The sequence below is a fragment of the Anser brachyrhynchus genome, assembly GCF_964034855.1.
Source record: "Anser brachyrhynchus genome assembly, chromosome: 4".
NCBI lineage: Eukaryota > Metazoa > Chordata > Aves > Anseriformes > Anatidae > Anser > Anser brachyrhynchus.
In genome coordinates, this window is record NC_137698.1 from 49,304,434 (window position 1) to 49,330,612 (window position 26,179).

The window sequence follows — 26,179 nt, forward strand, 5'->3', positions numbered from 1 at the left end:
GTCTTAAATGCATTAAATGTAGGGGCCAGAAAGATCGAAAGCCATTTGGAATGTTGATGGGTACCACACATGTTGTAGCGGGAAGAATGTTGTTAATTAGAAACAAATGCCAGCCTTCAGTATCAGCCAGTTTTGAGGAAAAGGGTTTGTGAGATCCAGCAGTTTGGGCCTTATTATGTTTATTTTGAACTTGCCTGGGGACTCTTTTTCAGTGCTGATCAGAAGTGGTGTGCAGTTGTTCCAGAGCGCATAGAATGTAAAGCCATGGTAAATGATTGATCCTTGGAAGTGCAAGAGGGTAAGCAGAGATCTTTGGATCGTAGTCTAAATATAGTTCTACAGCCAAGTTTGAACAAGCCAAGAAGTTGCTCCTCCAATCTGCTGTATAAAGATGAACTCTTTACTTTGCACTGAGATGGGCTAGGAGTCTGTCTTCAGGCAGAGACATGGTAACGGTAGAACCACTTGAACTTGTGTGGAGGAGCACATCAGACTGGCTGCAGTCTTCGTTCCCATTTGAGAGCAAAAAATAGATGATCATCGTAACTGTGTTTTTGTGTTGTTTTTTTTTTTTTTTTCATTTTGTATTTCTTTGGAAATATGTCTTAGAAAATGCTGAAATGTGAGCTTTTCTGACAAGGTATTTTAAATATTAATTTAGCTTGAAGTTTTTGAAAGGCTGAATTGAATTCAGGAGGTCTAGTTGAGGTACCAGAACATGTAAGTCCATGGATTTTTTTACATCACCTCAGATTGAACGGACAACTAAATATACTGATGTGTACTGCTGATGGAGGTTTTTCAAATATGTTGGGTAGCGTTTGTAAGGGCAAGAGGTCCTTTATGAGTCTGAAGAGTTATTGTTCAGAGCAGGAATTGTGGGATAGGTTAGTTTGAACAGACTACTAGAAGGATTCAGAGATCCTTTTTTCTCCATGCAAGTCCTTGAACAATTTTAGTTTACTCTTAGTTATGACAACAGGAAATTCTCTTTGTAAGTCAGTTCCTCACTGTTGATGAACAGCCTGTGTGTGGGGAGGCGTTTTCTTAATGTTTGTGGTTAATATGGCTGCCACAGAGAAAAAAATTAATCGTGAAGGTTATTTTTTTGAGCTCAGGGTGGAGAATTAGTAAGCTAGTTATTGTTAATTGATAGTGTGCATTATTAATAATATTGAAATTAGTTTATCTTAAGTTGTAAATGTGTAAAAGAAATTTGTCCATGAAACTTCCTGGAAAGATCCTCACCTTTTGCTCATGTCACTGATGTGCATGATAAAAGTAAGGAGTGCTGGCTAGAACTTAGCAGGACAAATGAGTCAGGAACAGGAGCATAGAGAGCTAACAGTTCCTCTGAGAAGACCCTGTCTTTTCTAGTCCTGTACGCAGATGATAATCATTCGTGAGGGGAAAAAAAATTACTGCCGAAGCTCTAGGGAGACCAAGCTCTGAGTATATAGTAAGGGCTCTGCCACTGCCAAAGTTAGATTGGTTCATGTAGGCTACATGACTGGAGGCTGTAGGGTGTGAACATGTGGTACCTGGTTCCTGGTTGTTGTAAATAGCTGTCCTGCTAAATGGAAATGGTAAGAAAGTAGTACTTCTCAGTGCTTAGGAGAGATGGGTAGCAGTGGAACATTGTCTCACTGTAGGCTCTTTAGAAACTGATTTGTTAAACTGAGGGTCTGTTAGGGCTATTATCTTAAATATGTTAATCCAAGATCGTGTGTAGTTATTTGGAGGGGAGAAGCTGTTCCTAACCAGGGGTGGTTGAGTGTTCCTGGCAACGGTAACATTGAAGTCTATGGTTACAAGTTGAAGATCTGTTTTTAAAGATATTTTCCTGTACTTTCAGCGTATGATGTAACATCGTTGTCAGTTTATAATTCGTTATGCTTAGGAACATTTTTATTAGTTGGCATTATTTTAATACAGAAGGAAGTGAGGAAAAACTGGTGCAAACATGGTCTTGTCCTCAGAAGTGAGAAGTTATAACTCCAGATCCAAAGAAGTTGTGCTGCCACTGCGCAGGATGACTTCGTTGCTGGGTTAAATTACAGTGGTTTACTTTGGATGGTTGGGTCTCTTAAATGTGCCACTGGGAATAGAATCCCTAAAAGGTAAGTGGATGGAGATGGTTTTGTTTCTCACCCTAATGATTAATATCCCTCCTTTTTCAGAGGAGGCATGTGTTCCTCATAGAATAGTGGGTTATGAATTGTGGTCAAGGGTGTGCGTGTCTGAAGAGGTCTGGTTTGCAACCAGCACACCTGGCTTTCTCTGTTAATGGCTTTTCATTTTGCTCTCTGTTACTGAAGCTTGCCTGCTACTACCTCTCTCACCCTGTTTCTTGCCAGGGTTCTTGGTCAGGTAAGATGCTTTCTTTTCCAGACATAAAGAAATAGGGTAGGGAAAGGGGAGACTATTGTATGCATTCCAGCATGAGCATGAACTTGATGATATTGGATGGGTGTATGTGTCTTGCTGGTTTGAAAACAAAGCATGTCACCAGAATTGTCTGGTTGATAAAAGGTATGAAACAGAAGGTAATTCTTTAAATGTCAAGGAACTTTTCCTGTGGCTTAAAGCATTGCATTGGAAAAGGTTAGGTCCAGACAGGAGACCAGAAAGTGGAGAAGAATGTGTACTTCAGTCTGGAAGTGTGCTAATTTCCCTGATTTGAAAACAGTGTTTGTGTATTTCTTATTCCTATATAGATGTTGTTCATTAGACATTTCTTGACATTTTGTGTGTCCATTTATTAAAATGACTTCAGGTTGGGTTAGAAAAAAAAAATCCTTTCAGCATTGACAAACTAGGTAGCTTTCTAGAGCAGCAGAGTGTCAGTGACAGCGAAATGCTATCAGAGTAAGTCACCATGCTTCCTGGTATTTATTGTCATAAGCTTTCCTTAGAGGAGATACATTGTTTCAGTAGCCTTTTAGTAACCTTTTTCGAAGGTGCTCAAAGGAAGTCTGTGGCAGAACTGTGAGAGAAAATTAAGTTTTCCACACGTGTATGAATTTTGGTATGATCCACTTTGTATGTGATGCACATCCACGTCTTTCGTACTGCCTTGTGTTTCCTTTTTTCATTATGAAATAGTCACATGTTCAAATGATACCCTAGGAAGTACAAATATATTTAATTCCACTGAAATGCCGCATAAACTGGACAAAAAGGTTTTTCAAACATAATGCTGAGACTTGCTGACAATGCTGAGTTCTGTAGTATTCCCAGCAGCATCACTCATGGTAGAGTTGGCAGCTATGAGTCTGAGAGCAGGATTGGCTCATAAGCTCTTGACAGAACATCTTACTGTACATTGACCATACATTTTATGTTACAAGGAATGATCTGGTAAGTTGAGTCTTGCATTTTGTGGCTCTGAACATTCCGAACTTCTGTGCTTCCCACAGAAAGAGATGCTAAGGTATGATTTCCAGCCCACTGTTGAACGGAAGGGAAAGGACTGCTTGCCAGTTCATGGTTTTCTTCACCTTCAACGTCTGTGGAAAACACAAATGGCAAGCAAAACAACTCCCCCCCCAGCTGTATTCAAATGAGAAAGAAAGCTGGGATGCAGGAATTCAGTTTTAAATAATAGATATAATTGCCCGTAAAGGTTCAAATTAAAACTGAGGCCCTTTTTGGTTTACATACTTGACATAAGCAAATGGAAATCACATTGAATGTAACTACATATTTATGCAAGTTGGGAAACATACTTTCTTAAGGAAGTGAGAGTCAGAGAGGCTGCACTGTAAAAATGCCATGTGGTCTAACATTGGTCAGCTAATAATGTACTTTAATAGGAGCTGCTGCAGGCAGATTAAATTCTCCATGAATTTCTGAATTGTTATGCTAGGAAGGGAAAAGGAGAAACATGGAACTCGAACTGTCTTTATGACTTTGAACTTGAGTCCTTTCTGTCTAGAAAATGGTTAAAGGAAAAAATCTACTAGGGCAAAGTAAGTTGCTTATAAATTTGCCTAATAAAATGCGAATAGTGGCAGTACTCCCTAGGCATATTGTTTGTACTTTGAGGAAGAGTTTGAAATCACAAGTTTGCAAAGAAGAACTGTAATTTAGAGGGTTCATATTTAAGTAGCCTAAAATTTGACCTGTATCTTGTGGATACAGCTTAAGAGGTGTATTGTTTTGAGCACTAAAGTTTTGTGCATTTTTTTTTAAGTCTAACTGACCAGTCTTCCTAACAAAACAAGGTTTTTTTTCAAGGTTCTGTAAAGCTGAGGAATTTATAACTAGAGACTACTTCTGAAAATGTTTTCATTCATCCCTAAATGTGACACAATTATTTAAACTTCAATTTATTTTGACTCTGAATGGTTCTTACCTATACTGTGCTCCTCATGAGTTCTACCATTTACCTTTCTTTTGCAGAAAGCCAGCAAGTCTTTGAATGCTTTTCAATAAAACAAACAAACAAAAAATAATACAACAACAACAACACTATTACTGTCCAGTGTTCAAGCCAGGAATTGTGGTTGTTTTTGTTTGTTTGTTTTTTCTTTACATGTTCCCGTGGTTCACATTTTGTTGCTAATTAAAATACTAAATGTTTTTGTCACTCATCCATTTGGAAACATTTGTTTTACTTATTTTGAAAAATTTATTTTAATACCTTGCTAGAATTACGGTTGAGACGGTCCCTTATCAGCTTTTGTAAACAGAGAAGATCCAGCTCTGTTAGAAGGAAAATAGTGAATGACTGGAACCAGGTCACTTGATTCCAAAGCCGTGCCATTTGAAAAGAGGCACTGATTTTCATCTGTAATCACTCTGCAGTTCATGATTTTTATTTAGTTACTGCCTGTATAAGTCCTGCTCCAGAGAGTGCAACTAATAATTCTCTTTTATTTTTGAAATAAATAACCTCAGATTAATTGGATAATAAAAGATTTGCTATGCTTGCATTTTTCTACTTTATATGCTATTGCTGGAAAGGCTGAGAGATAAGCTTAATTTGTTTGGAGATATCTAGAATAATGATTTCAACAGTAAGTCCCCAAAGGTCAACTATGCATGTCTGCAGTTTTTTAAAAAAAAATACGGTGACCTTTTCCCCTTCAGAGTCAGATTATCTAGAATGAAATAATTGTAGAAATCAGAAGAAGATAGAAGCAGTGGTGCTTTAAACTGCTTTAATGCAGCATGCTTGGTTATTAATAGTCCCGCAGGTTCTTCTGCTTCTCTTTGCTGCAGCATGCTGATAGTGACATGAACATGTCAAAATGGGACAGAATGCAGTTGACAGACTTGTGAGAGCTTGGAGCTCTTGCATATTTACTTTTCCAATGCAGTCAAATTCCTTAAGGAATGGAACTGAAATAAGAGCAGTCTCGCTCTGAACTAAGTATATATCATGTTGTTGCTGTCACAAGCTATTTGCTCTTGTGACAATTCAAAATTTGAATTGAAGACCTCTGTGGAAAATCAGGCTTAAGTCTGGGGGCTGCTGAAATGCAAAAGTGAGGACTGGACCACAAGATAGTGTTTTAAAAATCCCTGTGGTGCTTTTTAAGAAGATAGAGGAAACTAATTTTGACATTCTGGCCAAATTCAAATTTGTTTGATGCTTTGGGCTTTTAGAAGGCTTTTAGAATATTTCTTCAAACTCTATGATACAAGATGTTGTACTTACGGTGTTAAATATTGCAAAGTACGGATTTGTGGTGTGGGCCTAAGCAAAGGAGCTGTTGTGTTACTCTGTTGTCATCACAGTGGCTGTCAGCATTTCTGGTTTTCTAATGGTTTGTTACTTTTTATCATTGCCATTTGGATGAGCACAACTATGGCTTATCATAGGATCATAGTCAAATAGGATTTCTGATCTCTGTGATGAAACCTTTGTGGTCCCTTCTCAATAAATTAATCAATTGTACTTTTTTCTTACTATTCATTCACATTCTGGTCTGAAAAGTGAAAGCAAGCACATTTCCCAAATGAGCATGCTGTCTCATGATAAGTTACTGCACGCATTGTGATGTATAGCATTCTGATTGCAGAAGATGCAATATAGTCAAGCTTGGTCTCTCCTGCAGTGAAAGAGGAAGGAATAATGAAGGTGAATTCACACTTTTCTCCTGTGTATGAATGCAGACCATTTCCTCAGTTAAACTAATGCATGGTGATTGAGCTCAGAGCCAGTCCCAAAAACATCTTGGCTAGGCTGTTGGGTTTTGTGCTTCACTTGACTGCATTCATCCTTCCAAAGACTCTCTGGAATCTTGAACCTGCTGAATCCGGCAAGAATTTTGTGACTGATTTCAGCAGGGTCAGGATCTTCCTGTTTTTCTGATAAGACAGGTTGAAAGCAGAAGAGTCCTGCTCCCGTGGGTACTAGTCCTGTGGAATGCACCAGGCTTGTAAGCAGTGACATGGGGGTGGCTGTGCTGAACTGGACACTGATTGGTGAGGATGTGCCTCCAGACTTGGATATTGAATTGCCGACAGTTTGTTTTTTGTCAATTGCATGATACTGTTTGTAATAATTCACTTAGAACATAAGCTTGAATTTCTGCTGTGTTTTTGTATATAATTATATGCTATAATACTATGAGTAGTTTTACACATTGGGATGTTAATTCTGTATTATTTCCAAGTAACAATTAGAGAAAAAAATCATTGGACATTAATATATGAATTTTAAGAGGGGTATTTTACGTGTTAATAAGTGATCAAGAGTCTCAAACAACATGTTGAATGTTTACTGCAGGTTTTATTTTCCAGTGGAAACGGGATATATTCAACCAGTCTGAAATCCCTGGGAAAAGAAGATTCTGCCTTAAGGATAAGGGTTTCCTAATTCCATAGTTGCTGTGAATTAAGTAGTGTTTGGAGCAAGCTATAGTTTAGGGGCCTAACTGTGGATTTAGCTTACTAACTTAAAAATTAATTTCTAGAGAACATTCCTTTTTCTACTCAGAGAGCAGGAAAAATTCAGTTAAGAAAACTTGCAAGAATGGATTTTTCTCCATCTAAAGCTCAGTAACTTTATTGGGCAGCTCTTTGACTTGCCTTCTGCTGATGATCAGCTGGCCTTCTGAGGATGTCATGTAATTCAAGTAGGGCCTGCCAGGAGTGGCTGAGTTCTTGTACTGATCCTTATCATCTCCCATTCCTATTTCTTTTCCATCCACAGGCATGGTCTCTCAAGTCCAGTCAGAGACACCTGGTGTGATTATCTAATAGGAGGTATGCTGGCACTTCCTTAGGACCAGTATCCTGTCCAAGAAACTAACAAAGCCACTTTAGATTTTCAGTCATTTGGAAACTGATCCTTTGTGATGCTCAATGATTTTGATTTGCATAATCGATATGGGCATTGAAGATGTGTGCATGGTGTGGAATGTAGATGCAAAGCTTGAAGGCCAAATTGTGTGAGTAAATGACATCTGTCTTCCCCAGCTTAGAGTTCTGTTTATTTCTCTCACAGATGGATCCTCAATATCTCGTTTTAAAAAGTTGCTTGAGGTAGCTGTGTGTGCTGTGCTGAAGTGTAGTGTTGCCTTAGGGCTCTACAGACTTCTGTCCTGATAGTTCAGAACTGAAAAAAGTTGTAAATGAACAGAGTTGTGTTCCGTCAGCAGTACCACTTGCTGGCCGGCATAACGTGGAATGAGTTTAGAGCAGGCAATGGTGGGTTATGGATTCATTTTTTTAAGTGAGCAAATAACTATTTCAGTACGGGACAGTGTCATTGTAACATATTACTGCTAATAATACCATATTGTGGCCATCCACTGTTAAAGTCTAAACCCATCTCTTCTGCAAGTCACCTGCCAAATTTAGTGATGGTCAGCCTTCAGTGGCCATGCAAAGACCAGCACACAAAAAAGAGCTTTAGGATGACTATGCCAAAAGAATAAACTTAATGTTATTTCCCACCAGATGTAAAGAAAGATTATCTGTTTTCATTATTCTAGATGTGCTATCACACCTAGAAATTTCTTTAGATGTTTTCAGGTGAGTTTGGCAGGGTCTCTTCTGTTAAGCCTAAATAAATATGAAGTATTTTTATGTATATAGACAAAACATATTGAGGGAGAAATATGAACATATGTGTAGTACCACATTAGGATATAGTCTTATGTTTGTGAAAGCGGGATACTTCCCTAGGTTAGCTTATACTGCAGTTTACAAAGTTATTCATCATCTCAAACATCATTTCAGCAATAAAAGGTTACGCGGGCTGCAAGTTTGGAATATTAAAGTTAAGGTTAAGCATACGAACTGTTGCAGATCAGCAGCTCCTGTGCCCAGCATGACAGTATCTCCAGGCAGATTTGGGACAGACATGAGAATAAATGACCTTTTGACTCTGACATGAATATTCCTTGCAAACCAAACTTCTACAGAGAGTGTCACAAGAATAGAGATTCCCAAAATGAAGTACAAGACCTTCCTAAATTAATCTGTGGTGTTTTGATCTGTGATAAACTTCAGACAAAGCTAATGTATTTGGCCTCTCAGTGCATTTCTTTTGCAGCTTGAAAGATATTTTAAACTGAGAGCTATGATGATGGACAGTTTATTTGCTCAACTTCCTTTCATAAAAGAGAAATACTTAGAAACTGTAAGAAAGGATTCTAGCAAAAATGCTGGAACGATTAGCTCAAAACCTTACATTATGGAGAAAAATAAGTGTTTGTTGCTAGATCGTTTCAATATTTTTGGCAGTCATTATACAGATAGAATGTGAGATAGGTTTCTTTTCTTTCTTTTCCATATAATCTTCCACATCACAGTATAATCAAAAACATGAAAAAGAAAAGTCTTTACATCATTCAAGAGTTTCAGATGGTGCATTCATCCTGCTTGCCAAGCATAAGTTTTGTTTCTGCATGGAGAGCTATATAGCACCAGTAAGTGTTAAAAAGCAGAGATGTATTACTAAGGGTAATACTCAAAGAAAACGGTTCATATGCTTTTCAATGAATGCATTTCAACTACTAATTGCATGCTGGCTCCTAGCCACTATGCATTTCAAATATTAGTCTTCAGCAGTAGACACAGCTCCCTGGATAATTCTCCCTTCCATTTACATTCACCTGTACTATGCCAACTAGCAGTTACAGTATTATTCCTATCCATGTTCTTATCACCTGTAGAGATCTAAAGCTTAAAAAATGACAACAAAAAAACAAGAGTGTGATTTCTTGTAAGTTTCCTTGATAAAGCAAACAAGCCAATTGCAAGTGTAGGCTCTGGTTTTCTAGCATACATTAACAAATGTTAGTATAATATCTGTTACGTTCACATCTGTTTAATAGCCTCATTCAATACAACGGGACTACTTACTGGTGCGAGCATTGCACGTTGCAAAATACTTATTCTGCAATTATTGATGATCTTTTGAAAGTGTCACTCTTGGTATTTGCAGGATTTTTACCTGAAGGAATGGCTACCTGGAAGGTTCTCCAAGGTGACAGAGGTACTGACTCCCTGGCCCTGGGTCCGTTCAGCAGCTGTTGTTACGAAGCATGCCACTCTTTGTTCGCAGCCCCACTCACCTGTCATTGACAAGTGAGTCATTCTGGGCCTTCATTTGGCAAAGTTTGCAGAAACCCGATTTTTTGGAGGAGGTAGAGGGAAGCAAGTTAACAAGGCACACAAACTCAAGATCAAAATTTCAAACTGCTCATACAAAATACGAGTTTAGAGAAGGCTTTTGCATATCTTTGCATTCCCCAGCACTCGCAAACTCTTTTTTGTTGTCTTAGGGTAACCTGCATATTCTCTTAAGCTAAATGGTACTATTAATAGTAACCACCAGCCAGACACTGCATTGCTGCCTCTACTCATTTGTAAAATTGATAACCAACGTCACACCCTGAAGTGCTTCTTATATTATGTAACGAACCAAATATATGCATCTTCCTGTTGCTGTGTACCACCATCCTTCAGGTCTTTGCAATTGTCTCGTCCTTTTTCAAGTGAAACCTCGCCTACCCTTTCTTTCCCTGCTCTGTTTTTTGTTCCAATCACCCCAGCTGAATCCTTGTCTCTTCCAAACCACCCATATGCCCCTATTTTTCATGTCCTCTCTTTATCCTGCCCACACCAATAACAATGTCAACAATTTCACCCGCTAAGAAGATTGAGCGTGGCAGAGTCTTGGGCCCTGAGGCAACAACAGTGTCTTCTATTGGTAAGAAAGCAGCAGGGTAACCTGGCTCTGTGGTAACAACTGGAAGTTGCTAAACTAGATTTGAGTGCTGGGTGTAACACTGGTCATCAGCATTACATAAACTTAAAGAAAATGAAGGATGTGTTTTCAAAGACCAAAGACATCAACTTTACTTTGAAGTCGCATAGTTGACTCCCCTGATCTTCAGATGGGAGCACGCCACCAAGCCTGGTACCCACTTTGACATTTGTGTCCTGTGTTCCAGAGTTGTCACACGGAGTGTCTTGGCACGAGAGAGGCCTCTGCTATCAGTCTGCAGTCCCCACTTCTGAACATTACAGAAGAACTCTGGGAGGGAATATCTACATCCAGTGGCACCATTTCTGCTGGTGTGCCACCATGGTGAGTATCAGCAACCCCCTCAGTACAGGCAGGATTGCTGCTTTTCTGTGCGTTTCCTTTTGGGGGTGTTTTCTGGCAAAACTTGGGCATTGGACTTGCTTCTGCAAAGAGGCAATGAATAACTGCTTGTCTGCCTACAAGAACTGTACGCTTTTGGGATCAATTCCCTGAGACTGTGAGAGAAATCTTCCATATACCAACTGCTCACACCAGTAATCTGCCCAGCAGCTGCCTTGTTGGAGTGCTTAACTTTGTCCTTGTGACAAGGACACTGAGCGTGCACTGCGCTTTGTTAATCCATGTTTGTGTGATTTCTGTGTAAGAAGAATGCTTTGCAGCACTTTTCCCTGCTGAAAGCAGCTGGTAAGCTGCGGTAAGGAGGTAATGGCACCAGACACTGCAACACTTCAAATCCTGTCCCACAGGTAACACGCTCACTTAAAACTCAGGGTGTTTTCTAATACTTGGAGCATAAGGAAGCAGCAAGGTAACGCTCTTCTCCTAGCCCCCTCCAAGTTCAAGTAAACATAAGAACTCAGGAGCTGAGGGTGGGAGTCACTGGACTGGAAGCTGAGAAAGCAAATACCCTTGTACCTCTTCCCCATTTGTTTTCTTATTGATCATTTTAACTCACATCTTAGATTTTACATCATTTGTAAAGTTTTCATGGTAAACATTATCTTCTAGTACATGGATCTTCTATGTACATGGATCACTTTGTGCAGAGTATCTCTGATCTCTGCTTGGATACTAAGGCAGATGCTACAATACAAATAATTTATATTGTTGTTCTGTGCTGAGATACAAATCTAAAATTATTCTCAATAATGGTATGCATGTGAGCTATTGTGTACCGTATTTCAGTTCAGATACGGAAATGATTTTGGAGCTGAGTCACATAAAAGCAGGTAAAGTAAGTTCACACTATCACTGAGAAAAAGAAAATCCTCTAGCAGCAGTTATCTTTACATTTCCAGATGTTTTCTGAATGTGGTGCCTATCCCTTTGGACCAGATATATACTACATTTGAATGAAGGTGATTCTAGATCTTAAAATTCATATATATAAAATGAGGGATGCACAGATATTTCTAGATTTTTACTGCTTAGCATCTGTTGGACTTCTGTAAGAGTCCAAGTAAGAAGAGCCTAGTTGCTCTTTGGTGTGCTCAAGAGAAAAATAATAATGACCACATCAGAAAAAGTTTTCCACTGGCCCTGTTTACATTAAACAAGACAAAATTAGGCCACGTCTTAGGCAAGTCTTTGGCCACAAAAATTTCTATCTTTTAATAAAATATAGCGCCTCTAGAATCCTTTTTGTTTAGAAAAGAGAAATGGGTTTAGAAATAAAGCAGAGAACAGCTTGATCATTTCATATGAAAAGGTAGAGATTTCAGGCTAGTATTTCTGGAAAACTAAGAGGAGTGATGTGACATTGCTACAGACCATTTGGCATGGGTAAAAGGTGTTAATGCGTACTGAAGAGTGTGATTCCTCACTGTAATTGCAATCAAGGCCTCTCTTTGCTACAGATTAAGTAGAAACAAAATGTGGAGTTCTGCATTCGAACAAGATGGTGCCGTGTACCTCTGTAACAATCTTCTTGTGAAGAACACACGTGAAAATAAAGTCGTGTTTCTTCCCGGGCAGACTTAGCCAGGATCCTTTCCTGATGTTTTTTAACAAGTTTGCTCACGGAAGGCAGGAAAAAAGGGAAAAGTCCTACACCAAAATGAACATGAAAGGTGAAGTGGCCATGACTAGCACTTCTCTTTTGTTTCAGATTCTGTAAGTACTACACACAACTGTGACATCAGCCATACTTTTATGTTTTTTAGCAGTATTAGAGTTCATTGACTGACCATGAACAGTGTTACTTTCTTCTACCTTTCACCCTAAACCAGCATTTCATATTGGGTTTAGGGATCTTTTTGCCAGCACATCCCACATCAGGAAAAAAAAAAAATATATATATATAAATATATATATATATCAGTAGCATCATTTTACAGACTGTTTATTATCTTTTTGTGGGTTTCATGCCTGGATGAACTGTAGTTTTGTTACAATAAAATGTGGCTGAAAGATTGCAGAATTTCATATTTATATCTGTATGTGGTATTTTTAAATAAGTTTCAAGCAATGATCTCTAGTAGTCCCTAAAGTGATGGGAAAGAAATGTGGAAAGTTTTTAAATGTGCAAGATCAACTGAATTAATAATGTGTGTGTTGAATATGAATTTATGCACATTCTGTAATGCCAATATTGAACAAGAAACAATCAATGTGAGGTGTTGGGTGGGAGCAATGTTGCTGCATAGATATAGAGTTGGGAGACCTTCACTGTGCTTGTAGCTTGCTGCTCTGTGACCTTCGGCAGTTGCTTCACTAAGTTCAAACTCTGTTTGGGAGATTCTGCTTTCCCTCTTGCCCTTTCTTTGGCCTACTTTGGTTGTAAAGTTTCCCAGCTAGGAACTGTCCCCACCTACACTTTGCATTGACCACATCAAGTATGTTAAATATAGAATTTATTTGTTCTCAGCTTAGTTAATAGCATAAAATACTCCATTTTTTCAGGTGTAAACACTTGTAGTATTTAATCCCAAGAGATTTATACAAACAGTAAATAAAAGTGTTTGCTTGTTAGGAACTAGTGAATCAGGAGGTTTGCGTTCTTCCTGTCCCACTTTGCTCTGATCTTATAGTTCTAAGAAATAAAGGCAGTTCAAGATTCCTAACATACAAGTCACAGTGGAATATGATATGTTGTCCTGGGAGAAGACATCCATGCTATGACACAGTAGTTGTGTGTGTGTAGTCAGCATTTCCTTTGGAATACTTCTTGAGAAATATTTGACATACAGTTCATATTTCTGCAAAAGACAGAATAAATATGCTGATGACTTCCAAGTGGGAACTGCACGCTCCAGTTCTTGTGAGCTGCGTGTGTAATTTTCCTGTTATTGTTTTCTAATATGTCTTCAAATTGGCTGCACATGTTCAGTCATTTCAACCCTCCAGTTATTCAATTCCATAAAACATCAGTGCTTAACCCTTTCCCATACCCTTCGGATCAGTTATTCTCACCAGTAAGGTAACTGTTCAAATGAATGGAAAAGTAAGATCAATAAATTGGCTTTTGCGTTTACTATTCAAAAGTCAACATCAGAGGCCTGATTCTGATGCCATGAGAGCTTTGTGTAGGAAGTAAACACAAAGCTACTTAAATAATGTAGCAATGCAAGTTTCATTTATGGTCTTTGTGTTCACACTGAGGACAGCCATAAGCAAGTTTTTCTATTCCATGTCAGAAGAGTCCACTGAACACTGGAAACCAAATCTGACTAGAAAGAACTACTTTTTTTAAGTACAGAAGAGAGTTTTCCTTCAAGGAATTTAATCGGGGAATTCATTAATGTTGTATGCAACTTGAATTTGCCTCCTGAAACATGTAACTATCACTGTAGATTGGCTCATCCATATCACTGCAATATGAGTTTATAAAATGTATTAATGTACCTACCTTAATCTTGGCACAAGAGGTAACAGGAGACAAAAGAATGGAGTTTGGATTTGATGTCACTGAGGTTTGCTCACTGGACTGAAGTGAACATATGAAATTGCATTGTTCAAACCACATTGATATTTGCTTCCCTTTACTGTCATGTTTGATGTGAATACAGTTAAGCAAGGTTATGCCCCAGGTTTAATCCAGGTTATGTTATTTTCTGTACTAAAAACTTGAATGTTTGAACTGAAGCAAAGTATGCATGGTTGTCAGATAGCATTTGCAATTAATTCTAGGGTTATACCCATCCACGCTTATGTGAGGTGCTTCTGTGGAAGCACTTCAGATCCAAACTTTCTTCTTCATGAGTGAAGGTTATTCTTCTATAAATTTATCTTAGGGTAAGATCCCACAATACAAATGGAAGAATACTGCCACCGTAATTTCAAGTTAATCTGTTTTAGTAAAAAACACATGCATGAATGAGATTTAAAGCAATGATACACCAACTACTTATGCCAGAAGTAAAGCATCTCTCACCCACTCCTGTACATTCTTTTCATGGCTTATAAAATTATCTTTGTATGTAAAGTATCAGGTGAAGTGTCAGGCCACATAAACCTGTAAACATTATTTGCCTGTATTTAATTATTTTCAGATTATGGTGTCAGTAGAACAAGAAGTTTGTGAATACAGGCCTGCAGCAGCATGCTGTCTTCCTCATCACGCATTTAGGTCATACTCCTCTTCCTCTGGATCAAAATATGATCTGATGTCTATACTGTTCTGATACCCAAATGAAGATGTTGAAAGGAACACCAAGAGGCTTGATTCAAATGTTTTAAAGATACTTGCATCAGAGTTCCTGTGGGTTATGTTCATCTTAATGATAGTGAATCAACTGATAGTGTTTCCCCAGAGCAGAGGCATAAAGAAATGTCTTAGCAAAACTCGTCCTTAAATTTTCTCAGGTCCACAAGACAATGCCTCTGACTGCAATATCCTCCAGATAACAGACAGCAAGTAAAGGTATTAGAAGACTACAGCTGATGGATACTGAGCTCTTTTCTGGTCAGTGGAGTATCCATGAACAGGCTTCTGTGTTTGTTAGTGATGATAGCTGCCTGCCTCATTTAAGCAGTTTAGTCTGACAGCAAATTCACATGCTCTCACAACTCCTATTACTTGCTGCCTAGCCGAAGTCACTGTCTAGCTAAACCATGAAACACTGTTGCTGTCTCTTATGAGAAACTCTCCAACAGTTCTTCACCTTCAAGTGCTATGGTGAATTCAGTGTGTTTTGATACAATTTTTTTTGACAAAAAAAGAAAAAAAAAAGATATGGCAATTATTTTTGCTGTAGTGGTTAGAATCTGTTTTTGTCTTGAAAATCCAGATCTAGATGTCAACATGAGGTTTGGCCCTCCTTCAGTTTTTGTATGTTTATGAGTGATCCAGGTACAGGTTTTTACTTTATTTTTTAATTATTTTTTTTTTTAAACAGAAGCATAGTATTCACTGGAGACAAAATTAAACTGGTATAAAGCTTCCTTAGGTTCTTACAGCTTTTTCCTCTTCCCAGACTCACTCAAGATGTTTTGGCACAAGTTCAGTATTAAATCATTGCCACTCCATCCCCTTTCTGGCTGACTGGAGGTTTGCTGTTAGAATTGTAGCATATGTTAAATGGTGAACTTCTGTGTCTGAGCAATGAATGAGGCTGTCAATCTGGCATGTCATAAAAGAACCTAGGCGATTCTGCCTACATTAAAATCCCCTTCTCAGCATAACCTGTTCATGTTTTATTAGCACTGTACTATTTAAAGAAAAGGAAGAGGTGATCTTCAGATCACAATATAAAATTAATATCTACAAATATTTTGATTTTTTATTTAATAGACCATGTGGTGAATTTGTACTTTATTCAGGACCTGACAAAATAATGTAACTTAAGGATACACGTGTATTTGCCAAAAACTTTTTAAAACAACAACAACAAAAAACCTTCTTGGTTTGCAGAGTTGAGTTTAAATTGCATAATTAAAGTTGTCTGTGCTGTATTCTTCATCCCTGTGTATGTATGTGTTATGGTGCAATGTTAAATGACCACAGGCTGTTTTATTCTTGGCAGTTCTGCCTCAGTGCACTGGATAATTGACGTTCAGGGGTTTATGTACTCAATGAAGTTCTTGGACATGCTGTAGTGAAGGAAGTTGGAATGAACATGGCGAGTAGGTCAGGAAGTTATGGAACAAAGTATGGTTTTCTGCTGAAGGTGGCTGAATGTTGCCTTGCCTTGGGTATTGTTTTCTGTGGGCCATTCAGAGGATACTTAGGACAGGAATCTCTCTAGAAAGGTTGAGCATATCTGTGTAGCCTACTAGTAACGTGCTACAGGACTTGCTGCAAGAGAACAGTTATCCCATATACTCATGTTCGGAAGGATAACAAAACATACATAATGAGCTCTATCATGCTCACGGTATTTTTTCTCTTTCTTGTTCCTGAACTGTTTGCATATCCAGCCTGGTGTTGTAGGGTGCCTTTTCTCGTGCTGACTTGTTTGAGGAGCAATAGGTTGTTTATCAGTTATCTGGATGATGTTCCATACTTATCTTAAACTGCTTCCACAGATACCATCAGCTCTGGCTACATCTCGACCGTATGTAGTAATTATCCTTTAAATTTTGACCCAAATTTATGGAGTTCATAGCAGCTAAGTGTGTTCTTGGGGGTCATACAAGTTATAGGTGAATTCGTAATATTTAGACAAATATAATGCTTCCTTATCTTGAGGATATCTGTCTTCAGTGGTAGCTGTTGGTTCTCCTTATATATGTGAGGCTTGGCTGAAGACAGCACAGTCTGCTCTTGTTTTGGCCAAAGTTCTGGAGTTCCTTTTTCTTGTCTTCTCTAACTCTCTTCAGACTCCATTAGGCTATAACATATGCTGACATCTTTGTCAAGAGGAAGAAGAACCAATCCATCCTTATTGCTAAGCAAAGTAGTAGTACATTTTGTTGGCCAGCAGTGAAAGAACTCAGGACTCAGTATGGTATATTCCAATTCTAAAGCCTAGATACTGGCGTCCATTCGCCACCAGTCTTTTGGACTCATTTAGACCCAAACAGGAAATGTTAACTTGCCATTCTTGGTCGCGGAGTTTTCTTTGTGCTGTGGAGAGAAAAATCTGATGCGCTCGGCTAAATGTTTTATTTGCTATGGGAATTTGCTTTGCTTAATGCAGTTTTTAAGACCTGTTGGTTCATTCAGAGGTCAAGGAACATTTATGTAAGAGAGTCTTCAATAACATTCCTTCATCTTGGCAAGTTGAAAAAACATAGCGCCAATTTTTCTCCTCTTTTGAGTATTAAATCTTTGCATGGATCCTTGTGACTTTGAACCAAACAGTGAAGTTGCTTTTAAAATCTGAAGATAGCATCATGTAAGGCAGGGACATGCATTATGAATTACGTTCATTGATTTTCCCCTACCTGCCTATTAAGAAGGGTTAACCCCAAACCCAGCACTATCTAATAACTTTCAATTGAAATGATATACAAAGGTAAGATTTGTCTAAGCTTGCTTAAGTCCAGCTATCTGTTACGATTTTTCATGCATCCTTACATTCTGGAGATAGCAGATGTGAGGGAAGGCACTGTATTCTCTGTGTGTAGCTGCTTCTCTTCACCGAAGAATCCTTAATATTTTGGTGTTTTCTGTATTTAGCTCACCCATTTGCCATCTGTACTAATGCTCAAAGCATTCGCCTCTTTAGTCCACAAAAAGAACCCACTCTTGGGTAAATTCCACATTAAAAGCCTCAGGTTAGGAAACATGAAATGAATTCTTCCCTAGACAGGAAGGCTCTTCTGCCGTATGTTGCAACGTGGGTTGAGGGATGATTTAACTGGGTTGCCTCATATGACTTTTCAAGAAATAGAATAAGTAAATGTCTCTCCACAGAGTCTTTTTATACATCAAATGCTCTTCCTCACTCTTCCATATGCAGTTATTCATATTGTTTGCACAGAACTCGTGTTTTTCAAAAAGCTGAAGGAGGAGGAGAATTGGGCACACATTGTTGAGAAGTGGGAAGAGATCCCTATCCTTGTTTGCTGCTAGTTACCAGAAAGATTTCAGATATAGTAAAAGCTTGTGAAAGAAAGCTACTCTTATTTTTCTTTTCCTCCTATTTGCCTTTTCCCATGGGTGAGAATTGTATTGGTAGTTTTATTATCCCATTGTCCTGACAGATCCTGTGCTCTCCAAATGTGAATTGTGGGTTTTAAATTCTAAAAAAAAAAAAAAGTGTTTCTCATTGTGGAATGATGTGCCTGAGGTACAGTTGCTTATAAGTTCTGTGTTTGTTTTTTTGTTTGTTTTTGTTTGTTTTTTATTTTTTTTTTTGTTTCTTTTTGATGCTGGGTTTTTAACCTAATAGTAAGCCAGTGCCAGTATGCAAGCGCCTAGTTACACACATAGCCTGTGGGGCAAATATTGCCAGAAAACTTACAAGCTTATCTTACAGCCAGAACTACCCTATGTTACCTGGATTGAAACCCAGAAAGCCGTTTCTGACACAAACTTTGATTTCAGCTGGAAGGGTTACACCCTCTGGCTGAGTCTATGCAGTTAAATAAAAAGAGCCAGGTACTTCCCTCTGGCTCAGAGGCTGGATGTTACAGCTTAGTTTAGCTTGTAGCTAAGCTTTTCTTCCCTGTAGAGGATGGTTGCATCAAAACTGCCTTGTTAGAGTTGGTTTCCTGAACCTTGCTGGGGCATTGTTCATATAATGTTTTCTTGCCAAAGTTTGCAGATGCATGGGCATCACTCTCAAACTGATCACTTGGTGTGAGGCAGTGCATAATGTCATACTCCTGAATCAAAAGCCAAAATGACCAAATAGGAAATATCTAATAAAAGAAAATGAAATACTTGGATTTAAGAGGTGAGTTCTTGAACAATATTATAAATGCCTATCTATTTGGTTCTGTGATTTTGCTGCATCTTCCTAACAAGAGGTAGTTTTTAGCTGTGCGTTATTTTTATGCATGGGTAGTGAGAATCAACCTGTTGGGTACTTGAGTAGTGTTAGAAGCTTAGCCATTTCCACTCATCAAAATGGAGCCAACAGTGATAACTATTCAGCATCACCACTAATTGGAAAACTGCTGGTTCCATCCTTTAGCCAGCAGAATTAATGGCTGAAACTGAGAAAAATTCAGTGCTTATTTGAAGATGCAACCTGTAACGTGGAGTGGTTGTACTGGTCAGAAACTCATAGGCAACCTGGGAAAGGAATAACCTTTTCTTACTTAGAGCTACGTTGTAGCATTTCAGTTGCTTTTTGTTTGTTAGTTTCTTTGCCATGGCTGGTCAAAGTCAGATCAGAATTTCAAACAGGCAGAGATTTAGCTGATTTTTCATTTCCCTTGCTGTTGCTTTTCAAACCAGTGATGATGTGTGCAAGTGACACGCAGCAAAAGAGATCAAGAGTTATGAATGTGCATTCATACCCAAGGCAGAAGATGTGTCTAAGGAAAAAAGTCATGAAATCAGACTTGAGCAGCCACAGCAAGCTGTGCACAGGAGCACAAACTTCCAGAGATAGTGGTATTGCTACAGAGACCTCTGACATTCACTTCTCATCAAGCCCATGTTAGGATTTCAGTCCTCAGGGTCAGTACTAACAGTTTACAAACTTGCAGTGATTTTTCTGAAAAATCTTTTCTGACAAGCTTGCAGGGACTGTTTGCTTCATTTTTGCTGGTGCTTAGGTTTGTAGTGTGTAGATGTTTTGCAGTCCTTTATCCTAGCTATGTTGCCTCTTTTGACTTGCTTCTTTGTCATTTTCATATGAATGTTAAACCTTTTAACTGTAAGAGCTTTAACCCTTGTATTTTGTAGTTGTCTTTTTTTTTTTTTTTAAAGTGAGAGAGAAAAGAAGAAGATAGCAAGTAGTGTGTATTTGTGTGAGAAGGCCTGGGTAGTGGGAGAAGTTGTTTGTAAAGCTCTGAAAAAATCCATGTTGACCTTGAAATGTTTGGCCATTTTTTATCTAATTAAAGTTCCTGCTGTTATACCTGGGATGAATTAATTTCATCATTAGTTACATCTGACTGCTCAGGCAAACGTATCAGTTAGTTGACCACTCTGACGTTCTTCTTGTGAGAAAAGGTGTCGCTATTTTTAATAGTACTTTCCAGGGGGTGGCTAAATTTTATCCCTGCTAGGAAAAACATGTTTTGGCATTAAATGAGGGTTAAAAATACCAGTGTACTAAGCAAATATAGTGCCTAAATACACGCTTATAGATACACACATACTCCCATATCAATGGTTTCCTTTGCTTCTTACCTCCTTTTGCAATTATAAAGAGTATTCGTTCATAGTTTACATGTTTCCAGACCTACTGAGGGCTGCTTGTGATTCGTGTAAATGTACCTTTTACACACAAGAATGGCAATGAATCTTTTTTCACTGTGTTGTGTTAAAAGCCAAGCATTTCCATTTTGAAGAAAGGCACTGTTCTGTGCTGCAGCTCTGCATTTACTGTAGGAATGAGCAAACTCTGGAAATAGGTGTTTTGCAAATATTTTGAAGTGCTTTGCAGTTTCACGTACAATTAGAATACATGAATGTGACTCCCATTGTAATCCAAACCCATAGGCACAGACCTTAAGCTGGTACAAACTGGGAGAGCTGTCTTTAAATCCCTGTGTGCTTCCTGCACCTTGGCTGTACGTAGCGGCCAGGACAGGTGCCAGTTGGAAGTAGGAGAGCTGCACGTAGTACTCCTGAGCTACGCAGAAGGACTGCTAGGAGCATCGTGAGTGCATTTCTAATGCTTACATCTTAGTTGTTCTGCCTTTGCCTGTTCTGTGTCCTCCTGTGTTTACATTGGTCTCTATGCTGCAAAAAGGGAACTTAGCAGATCAGTCGGAGTATATCAAATTAACACCAAATGAAACGAAGGTCATCTACTGTAAGACTTAACCAGATCAGGATTCCTAGGGACCTCCAACTGGAAGGGACATAGTGTTTGCTCCAAATCTTCCATACATTGTATCTTCTCCCTCTAGGGTGGAAATCCTAATCAAGTCTATTGAGTGCAAGCTTAAGGCAACCTAAATGTTTGCCCACTGGAACCTGGGAGCCTCAGGTCTTATATATAGAAGCTTTATTCTTATATTTAGCATGTATTCTATTCCTATCTGGAATGTTCCATTCTTTTGTTGTCATCATTGTGTAAATGAAACAGGAGGAAGAAAAACTTCCATGCTCCCTTCATGTTGTTTTTAAAGAAATGGGTACGCCAAATAGATATTTAAATCTACATGTGGATTATGGATGGCATCTCAGTCATCTGGTAAAACAAATCCTTCAGTCAATCTTTTTGTTGTGTTTGCATGTAGTGGTGATTCTGTCACCAAAATGAAATGCTGATAGAAGTGATTGAAAATATTAGAGTATTAAGTGCCTTTGGCAGGAGAGGAGAGAGAATAAAAGGCATTTGAGTATGAAGAAAGAGGTCACAAAGGAATATTTTATGTACAGGATGTACAGAAGGCAGTAAACTGCTGGGCTTTTTTCCCGTCTGTCATCTGAAGGAACGTCATGAAATGTGTTACTCATTATGAAGAAAGGATCCGGCTCTTGTTGGTTGCCCTATATATGTGCTATCTTTAAGAAAATCTGTGGTTGTGCTGCTGATCTGGTAGTGATTTCCTGTCTGTAAAAGGAAAAATTATAATTTTTAATTGTACTGTAGTAGGATCTCATGTTGATATTGGATGTGGCATTCATTTTTAAATACAGCCTTATTCTGTAGAAGTTGAACAGTAAATGTTAACTACCAAAATACCTGCCAACTGTCTCTCCCAGCAGATCATTTCTGTGGTTTAGCTGCGAGATTTTCAATGCATCTTTGCTTACTGACTTCACTTTTCAGTTACTGAGTTCATTGTTCAGCAAAGCCAGATTTTTTTCTTCATTAGTTACTAATGCTGCCATGCAACAGAAACACCCTGTGATACCAGAGAGTTACAATAAATCACCTTTCAGTAATTCCAAACCATTTTGTTGGATGCTGTAAATGGTTTATCTGCTTATATAATGCACTTAAAGTAAAACAGGCAAGCTTCTTTCATTTATACCCAGATAAATCTGGAGCAAGTCAAATAAAATCACAGTGCAGCCTCACCGAGTTTGCATTCAGCAGACTTTCCTTAAATGTAGGCCAGTGAAATCAATAGCAGTTGAGTGCGTTGCTGTTGTTCGTCTGAACTGTCCCGTTCTGTGGAGGGGATGCTCGCTATCCAGAATCTCAAGGTAAAATTGCAGTTACAAAATATATCATAAATTTATGATTTTTTTTCATTCTAAGAATCAATTTTAGAATAATGTTTGTTGACAACCTTTTTCATAGTGCTTTTTTTCTAATGACTGGAAATGACTTCTCAGATTGCTTTTTCAGACACCTTGTAAATGAGGTATGAAATTTCTGATTGAATCAAGTATTTCGCTATCTTCGACAAATAAATTTATTTTCAGTAATCAAAACTACTACTATAATTTTTTTCAAATTTTTCATACTGCCAGTGTAGTGAAAAATATAGTTTTCATAGGCCTTTTAATTTTAAACCCAATATAATTAAATTGGCCTTTTAATTTTAAGCCCTCTAATGAAATCCTTAAACTTTGTTTCTAGATAAAACTTGGTGCTTGACCTATACATTTCAGACCATTCTTTGCTGAAATTGAAACCAACCCAGGAAGTGTATTTTGGTAAGTGGTGGGATGGGAAATAATGGGCGGGAGTAGTGTGCACATTGTGCTTAAAGATTCCTCCTGGGTGGTGATTAATTGGCCTTTTGAGATTTTTACTGATGTCTAGAAATAACTCCTGAAGGATTCAGGCTATCTTATATCATTCACAGGGTTTGAAATGAGGTTGAAAAAGTGCTCTAAATGAACAGTGTTTCTCTATAAATTGAATGTCTTGCACCTGAAAATTAAATGCAAACTAGTAAAGATTCCTGTTTAAATTCAAAAAGAGGAGAGAGCATCATACCCCAACATATACCCTCACTGGACCTCTTTGTGGTTTGGATGAGCTTTAATTTTTGTAATCCGTTCTCAAAACAGATTTGCTCTCAGTTCATTCCAGTGGCTCATACAGCTCTTCCTCCAAAATTTAAGGGAAGAAGAAAAACAGTGGTGGGAAAGGGGACTTTTCTATGAGGGCTTGCTGAGGACAATGCATTTCTGTGTATTTCAGTAAATCTTTGAAGGAAGGATTACTTCCATTTTTCTGTGTGGGTCAGTTGGCTTGCTTGTAGCTATTACGGGGAGGGAATTTTGGTCGTTGCAGAAAAAGACAAACACATGTTTTTAAGACCAAGTAAAATACTTGAACTTGCTAGATATTCTGGCCACATCCTTTGCAGTCTGAGCACATTGAAATCACTTCTGCTTGGTTTTCTTTTTTTTTTTTAATTTTTTTTCTTTTTTAACCCATTCCAACTGTACTAAACTCTAGTGCAGGTACATTAGCAGATTCAGATGTGCACTCAGCTTCTGCTATGCAGTTGCATCTGTAGAATTCTGTCAGGCTTACAGTATTTTTCAAATTTAAACAAGCCACTTTCCAAGTATTTTGTTTCACCCCACTATACCTTTTCTCAAAAACACTGTTTGTGAAGTGTGTTCAGTATGCTCTTGTGAGCCAGCTGCTGCAAACTATTAGCCATTTTTTCATGAAGCACAGTTTGGGAAGGTTTTTGCCAGAGACCAGAGCTTCAGTTTTTAGTCCAGAGGCAATGTCCAGAAGAGGGCACCCGTGCCCAAAGGAGCATTAAGGCAGGTATTCCCGGCAGTATGTTAGGAGTGTGTTTCCTTTGACATGCCACAATTTATTTAGGAACAATGTGCCTGATAACACTAGAGTGCAATTAAAAAGCATTTGTTTTTCAGAAGAGCCATTTAAAAGATTTTTTTTTTTGCATTATGTTTATATATATAAATGAAGTTAATTTGGAATTAAAGATAATATTGACTACTTCTGTGAAGGCCTCACTTGCCCTTGGTATATTCAAACAGCGTAATCTGAATAGAAATAATATTTGCATAGCACATTTTTGCTGCCAACTTTACAAGACAGTCAAATTACTGAATTGGCTTACCACTCAAGATTGACACTTGCTAGTGATACACTAGCTTTTAGATGATATTAGTCTCCTCTGCAGGAGCAAGGCGTATGTTTCCTTCATTTAATTTATTATGTTTATTTACTTTAGTCCAAAAACTGGTTCATTCACAATTAAGAAAACCAAGTGGAGGAGAGTGAACTTGCAAAGTGGGCATGCTTGTTTTACCCTTTGATTCTAAGAATAAAAACAAGTTGTGGTGGACCAGTGTACAACTATAACAATATCAAGTGTTTAGTTCACTGATTGCAGACAACACTTTAATAAATCAGTTGTTTTCCATTGCAAAATGTAATTGAGGCATTTTTCTTATGCATTCCTTTTTTTAACTAATACTTTTAATTAAACTGCTATTCCATATTTTAATTTTCATTCCAGTTTTCACTGAGGAACAGCTTGGATTGGCAGCTGTAACTTTAAATACTTTATTAAGAAAATGATTAATCATTCTGAAAATATATTTAGAACCTCATTAATTATGTGATGATAAGTGGATGTATAATGCATTCTGGTCACTGAAAAGTTCAGTTCAGATGTTTTATTTACATGGCTTAATGATTATGAAGGATAAGTGAATCTTTACATACAATGATAACTAAAATTTAAAAATACACAACAAGATATAAATCCTCACCTGAAAGAAAGGTTCATTGTTTCTGAATGAAATTGGTATTTTCATCTATGATGAGTAACCCTAGATCATCTTATAAAACACTGAGTGCTGGTCATGTAGTAGAAGTTAAATATTCAACAAAGGGACACATTTCTGCAGGTGTTTTCAGTTGATAGCAGTCCCATATCCTAAGAGAATTGAAATTTCAGCCTCAGATCTGATTCTGTACCACTTTTGTGTCTCCTCTTCATCACTTTTAGGTCTCCTACTTAGTACTGCAGGGATTCTTTGTGCAATCAAACTGTATTACTGTGATTGTAAATGATCTGTTTCTTCTCTCCTTTTATCTAATTTCCTGTTTGTCTCTGAGTCTACATAATAGTTCATGCTACGTAGTCCAGACTGCACCGGATTCCATTTATCAGGTATCAGTTTTAGGTTGAATTGACATCTTGGGAAACGGGAGATGTTTCCCTATCACTTAGGTTTGCCAAGGGTAGCCAAATTTCTGTTGAAATCCCAGCACCTCCATACCTGAGTCCTGAACTGAAGAACTTGAAAACAGGAGGACTCTGTTAGCTTATCTATGTTCCTAACACTTCTGCAAATACCAGTGCCAAGGGTGTTACTAATTTGAGTGAAGTACGAAGTAAGAAACTGAGCTGAGGTATCAAATTAAGTGTTTCTTTTAAGTAGGCATAGATCTGTTGTGATTCTTGGCCAATATTGAGCTAAGTTAGATCTGATCCGTTGCTTTGCTGATAAAATATTTCACGTCTAAATGTTTAGCATTCTCAGTACATTGTTGTATATAATATTCATGAAAGAGAAGATCCATGTTAAATTAACAATACACAAATAAAAAGTGAATGACTGACCATTTTGATGTTTTGAAAGAGAAAAACTGTTTCTTAGGAAGAAGTGTCTTCTGTTTTACTTAAAGGAATTGCAAAGAAAAATGCTGACTTGAATGGTGCTATTACTAATGGTTATTTAGAGCATGCAGATTACTGTGAGCATTTAACAACATGCTCACAGTTTTAATAAAGCACATGTTGCTAAAGGTTCTGTTTTGTAGCATGAAGCAAGCCTGACTGCAACTGTTGCTTCTACTGGGAAGTACAATTATGACTCACTTTCTCTAAGATCTTTCAGATGTGCTGCTTTGAAATGGGGTCTTCATTATGTACATGTGATTCCTCCCCGGTAGTAATATTCTAGTGTCTCTTAAATAGATTGAATGCTAACTCAGTGAACTGATTTGACTTTAAAATTACTTTGGTCGGTCT

General features: G+C 38.0%; 1 protein-coding gene across 1 annotated transcript in view; it reads left to right on the plus strand.

Moving 5' to 3' along the window:
- The window catches only part of LOC308194946 (uncharacterized protein), a 63,481-nt gene that overhangs the window by 13,021 nt on the left and 24,281 nt on the right, over positions 1 to 26,179 (plus strand). The window contains exons 2-4 of the mRNA XM_080591585.1: positions 5,945 to 8,888; positions 9,407 to 9,457; positions 10,419 to 10,555. Coding sequence (XP_080447711.1) covers positions 8,868 to 8,888; positions 9,407 to 9,457; positions 10,419 to 10,555 — 209 coding nt within the window. The 5' untranslated portion in view covers positions 5,945 to 8,867. The remainder of the gene's footprint in view (positions 1 to 5,944; positions 8,889 to 9,406; positions 9,458 to 10,418; positions 10,556 to 26,179) is intronic.